At 38.5% G+C, this 5,391-nt stretch overlaps 1 protein-coding gene across 1 annotated transcript; it reads left to right on the forward strand.

Annotated features, from left to right (window-relative positions):
- The first annotated feature begins 1,175 nt into the window (after positions 1–1,175).
- LOC129303131 (EIN3-binding F-box protein 1-like) lies at positions 1,176–4,559 on the forward strand. Its single transcript, XM_054942210.1, has 2 exons — positions 1,176–1,352; positions 1,852–4,559. Exons 1-2 carry the CDS (start codon positions 1,328–1,330, stop codon positions 3,798–3,800), a joined length of 1,974 nt encoding a protein of 657 aa, XP_054798185.1. The 5' UTR covers positions 1,176–1,327; the 3' UTR covers positions 3,801–4,559.
- Positions 4,560–5,391: the final 832 nt, after the last annotated feature.

The raw sequence follows: 5,391 nt of genomic DNA on the forward strand, positions 1-5,391 counted from the left end.
AGTCACAAGGAGTATACTTTGCCCAGAACACAGAAAAATCTAATCTCCACGTATACTAGTAGCAGAATCCAATCACAGCTCAATATAACCCGAGCTAATACTATACGTACACATGGCGAGTTATTTAAAAATTTAGATTCAGTGATTATATTTAATACAAGTATTAAGTACTTGTATCATCCGAATTGTTCAAATTTAGATCAATGATTCAGATAAATTCATTCATTCATTAATTTTAAATGAAGTATAAATTTATAATCATTAATCTTGATTTTAATGGTTCAAATAATATAAACATTCAATATTTATATTAAATATAATTATCGAATTCAAATACATTATTTAGGGGGAGAAATGGAGAAAATAAAGCAACCGCACTTTTTTTTTCCTATTTTAAAAAAATACTCTTAAGTCATGATTAACAAACTTTAAATTTTAAAAAATATTCACATCTTTTCATTTATACTCTTATTAAATATTTTATATAAAAGCCTTAATAATAGTAATTAAAATTTTAATGCATGATTTTTTCAAAAAAAAAATTAATGAATGAAATAGCACTATAGTTAAAAAATAAATATAAAAATTATTGAAAGAATGATATAGAAGCCCATCTCAAAAAAAATTAATTAATTCAACTTAAATTTTAAGTGTTAAATTTTAAAAATTTACAAGTATGGTTTGTAATTTTATAATTTTATTGTGATAAATTTATAACTTGTTTTTAAATTTTAATAAAAAAACAAAATTATTTATCTTTTAACCTTATTAAAATTTAAAAAATAAGATATAAATTTATTAATATGAACTTACAAACTTAATAGTCAAATTTATAAATTTTTAAAATTTAATATTTAAGATTTAATTAATTTTTTTAAACTTTATTGTCATTCTTCCAAAATTATTCAATACTTTGTATTTCCCGAGCATGTAAGAGTTCTTTAATGTCGTGATGGGGAGGAGAGAGTAATGATAAAAGCAACCCCACTTGAGCGCAGAGGTGCAATGTATGTGGGCAGGCCATTCAGTGAATTGTCGCCTACAGTTACGTAATTCCACTTGCAATAAAAGCTTCCCTTTCACATTCATCCCCTCTATATTTGTGTTGCGGCCCCTCTCTTCCTCCTTCTTGCCCACCTTTTTGCCCTATTACTAGGGTTTTCATGACCTTCTAGCTCTGCTCTCTCATGCATTCCTGCTCTCCACGGCTTTTTATCGCCATCTACGCTTCAATCTTCTTCTGCTATATCTTTTTAGCTCTCGTTCGAGGGTTCTTTGGTGGAGAACAACACAGATTTGACCTCCTGGGGTTTTTTGGGTTGTACCCATGTCAAAAGTCCTCGGATTTACTGGTGAGTTTTGGATGGGTAATATCATGTTCCAAATCGCGTGTTTAGTTGTTATTTTGACGAGTTTGATTGGATTTTCTTTAAGCTTTCGTCTATATTATTTTTTATTCCTGGACCTAATTGTCTTGATGGGTAAAAAAAATTTCTTCAACGGCCTGGCTTTGTTTGATTTTCCTAAACCTGTAGTTGATCATGTGGGTGAGTCGTTTTACGGGATAAATTCATTTGTTTCCATGGCTTGTTTTGTCAACAAGGGCTTTTAGTAGCTTTAGATCTATTAGCAGAGGATGTGAATGTTATTAGTTTCATCCATTTTTCTTGAGATTTGATCTTTGGAGTTGCGTGTCGGGTCCGTGTTCAAATTCTGAGCATTTCTGTCTAGCAACATTGATAAGCTTGCTATGTGAGGCAACCATAGGCACTAGTTTAATTTACGGGTCTTTGTCGTAGTTTATATTTATTAGATTATTTCTCTGACTTGGTATACGGTTTGAGTTCTCAGGAATTGATGATTTTTTCCCCGGGGGGTCAATATATGCTAACCCCAAGGAGCCCAGTCTCCTCTTGTCTCTTGGCCGTCATGTTGATGTATACTTTCCACCTCAAAAGAGATCACGTATTAGTGCTCCACTGGAGAGATCACAAATCAATGGTCCATTTCTTTTCGGTGGAGAATGGTTTGAGGCGGAAAAGAAGCTGCAAACATCCATTGAAGACTTGCCAGATGAATGCCTCTTTGAGATCTTCAGAAGGTTGCCCGGAGGTCAAGAGAGGAGTTCATGTGCCTGTGTTTCCAAGCGCTGGCTTTGGCTTCTAGGCTATATTTGCAAGGATGAAATTTGCAGCAACAAAAAGACAAGTTATGAGAGTGATGTTAATGGAGAGGAGGCTGATGTTGAGGAACTGGGGGGCGGTGGTTACCTCTCCCGTGACTTGGAAGGAAAGAAAGCAAATGATGTTAGACTTGCTGCTATTGCCGTTGGGACTGCTTCTCGTGGTGGATTGGGAAAGCTTTCAATCCGTGGAGACAATTCAGGTTGTGCAGTGACTAATGTTGGTCTCAAGGCTGTTGCCCGGGGGTGCCCTTCTTTAAAGGCTCTTTCTCTTTGGAGTGTTACTACCATAGATGATGAAGGCCTGATTGAGATTGCAAGTGGATGTCCCCAGCTCAAGAAGCTTGACCTTTGCTATTGTCCCACAATATCTGATAAGGCTTTGATTGCAGTTGCAAAGAACTGCCCTAACCTGACTGAGTTATCAATTGAATCATGTCCCAGAATTGGTAATGAAGGTCTACAAGCTGTTGGGCAGTTTAGCACTAGCCTAAGGTCCTTATCAATCAAGAATTGCACCTGTGTTGGTGATCAGGGAATTGCTAGCCTTTTTTCTTCAGCTTCTTTTTCTCTAACAAAGGTAAAGCTTGAGGCGCTGCCAATTTCTGACCTTTCTTTAGCTGTTATTGGTCATTATGGTAAAGCAGTTACAGATCTTGCCTTTAAATTCCTCCCTAATGTCAGTGAGAAAGGGTTTTGGCTCATGGGTAACGGCCATGGGTTGCAGAAGTTAAATTCACTCTCAATTGCATCCTGTCAAGGAGTAACAGATATTGGGCTTGATGCTTTAGGTAGGGGTTGCCCAAATCTCAAACACCTGTATCTCTGTAAAAGTGCATTCCTATCTGACTATGGGCTGGCCTCATTTTCCAAAGCTGCTTTATCACTGGAGAGCCTAAAATTGGAGGAGTGCGACAGAATCACCCAGCTTGGGATTTTTGGTGTCATTTTCAATTGTTGTGCCGAATTGAAGGCCCTTGCACTTACAAGCTGCTTTGGGATTAAGGATCAGAATTTGGTGTTGCCTTCTGTATCTCCTTGCCAATCACTGCAGTCTCTATCAATTAGAAACTGTCCGGGATTTGGTGATGCTACAATGGCTTTACTGGGAAAGCTTTGCCCTCAGCTGCAGTATGTTGAATTGAGCAAACTTGAGGGAGTGACTGATGCGGGGTTCCTTCCAGTGCTTTTGAATTCCGAGGCTGGTCTGGTTAAAGTTAATCTCAGTCACTGCATAAATCTGACGGATAAAGTAGTTTCCTCCATCGCCAATAAGCATGGCTTGACTCTTGAGGTCCTAAATCTTGATGGTTGTAAAAAGGTCAGCGATGTTAGCTTGATGGCAATTGCTGAAAACTGCCCATTGATCTGGGATCTGGATGTCTCTGAGTCTGCAATTACTGATGCTGGTGTCACAGCCTTGGCAGGTGGTGGCATGTTCCATTTGCAGATCCTTTCCTTGTCAGGCTGCTCTCTTGTTTCAAACAAGAGCCTGCCTGCTTTGCGAAATTTGGGTGAGACCCTTTTGGGATTAAATATCCGCAACTGCAAGGCAATTAACGGCCGTACTATTGGGAAGCTTGTGGAACGGCTCTGGAGGTGTGACATCCTTTCATGAGCAAGAAAAATGATTCTCTCTCTGCAGATAAGGGCACTAGTGCCGTGGGTTGAACCAAGTAGGAGGTTTTTTAGATAGCCTTGATGTTGTTGTTCCATAGTAGTTTTTGGGTCCATTATATGGGTCTTGTCCTCCAGGTACTCTGTTCTCTTTTTCCAGGGCATACAGTTATAGTTTTTGCAGGTTTCCATCATTTTATAGGAAATCTGTTCGAAGTTTTTGCCTCCCATTAATGGGGTGTCATCTTCTAAATGGCTGTATTTCTGTGAGAACATAGTTACGGGGTTCTGGAGTTAGGAATATTTTAGTGGTGTTGGCATCCGATGTTTTTAGCCTGACATTTCATCGGTTTTGCCACCGTGTTCGTCCAATTTCCACTTGCAAGTTTTTACAGTTTCTGTATCCAGAGTCTGTCCGGTATTGTTTACCAAATCGTGATGGTTTGGGCCTAAGTTTTACTCGAAGGGTAGGTTATCTGATCTGTGGTTGCTGTTTGTCAGTTCGGTGTTTATGATGCCGTTTTCTTCAAGGGCTTTGGCCATGGCAGCTAGTTATACGGGTCTGCCATTGCACAACCCTTCGCCCGTAGAGGGCAGGGTTGTTTTTTTTTTTTTTCCACCTAGCCCTAGTTTTTAATCTGGCGTCATTTTTGGATGAACTTTCAACTGTAACTTCCATATTATATAATGGATACCAACACCTGCCCTTTGTATTGTATTATCCACGAGAAGTCATGAATAAATCAATAGTTTCTTTAAATCCTGACCTGTCGTAGAGAGCTGCTTGTTTCTAGTTTCAAAAGATAATCTTTTACTTGGTTTCATCAAGCATCACAGCCCCAATAGCAGCTGGGGAGAAGGCTTCCTCCCTTTATTTTCTCTCCTTTTCCTAATCCCCACCATTTATCACATTTGTAATGAAAAAAATTCATTAAATAAAATAAAATCAATGGTGGGAAAATGAGGGGAAAGGGAGGGAGGAACCACTCCCTAGGAGCTGGTGGCTTGGAAGAAACTGCACATGACTGTACGCCTGAAGCATCTTCTGAACAAGGGCACGAATAGGATTATACTGTAAGGCTAGCTGAAGACAAACTCCACCTAGCAATTTGCCAGGAAATCTATCAAGATTAGCTTATCCGATCATGATTTACTTTCATTGGTATTGGCATGCATGGCTGTTCTGTAATTCAAAGATCGATCACCCAGAGACAAAAGACGAGTCCTTGGGGCAAATTTTGTTTTGTAGTGGTTATGGGTTATCTATACCAAGAGAAGCGAGTGCTCTCGTCAACCCGTTGGTTTTATATTCAATGATCATCGCCAACAAGCCTGAAGGTAATATTAGAATTTAATTCTTTAAAGTCTAAATAACGGCACATAAATCTTATGTGCGCCGTATCACTCTTTTCCACACGGCTCACCCTGCATGAGAATGAAGTCTTCGGTAGCCTATATATATATATGTTGAATAGAACAGAATAACATTACTAACTAAAGTAATAACAAACAAGAAGACAAGATCGTTCATCCTCCTTTCTGCTAAAAAGGAGGGAGATTGTTCTACAGCTTATATAAATCAGCAATTTCAT

Source organism: Prosopis cineraria, unplaced genomic scaffold, assembly GCF_029017545.1.
Source record: "Prosopis cineraria cultivar Desert tree isolate PC_DT_omini unplaced genomic scaffold, ASM2901754v1 PC2, whole genome shotgun sequence".
NCBI lineage: Eukaryota > Viridiplantae > Streptophyta > Magnoliopsida > Fabales > Fabaceae > Prosopis > Prosopis cineraria.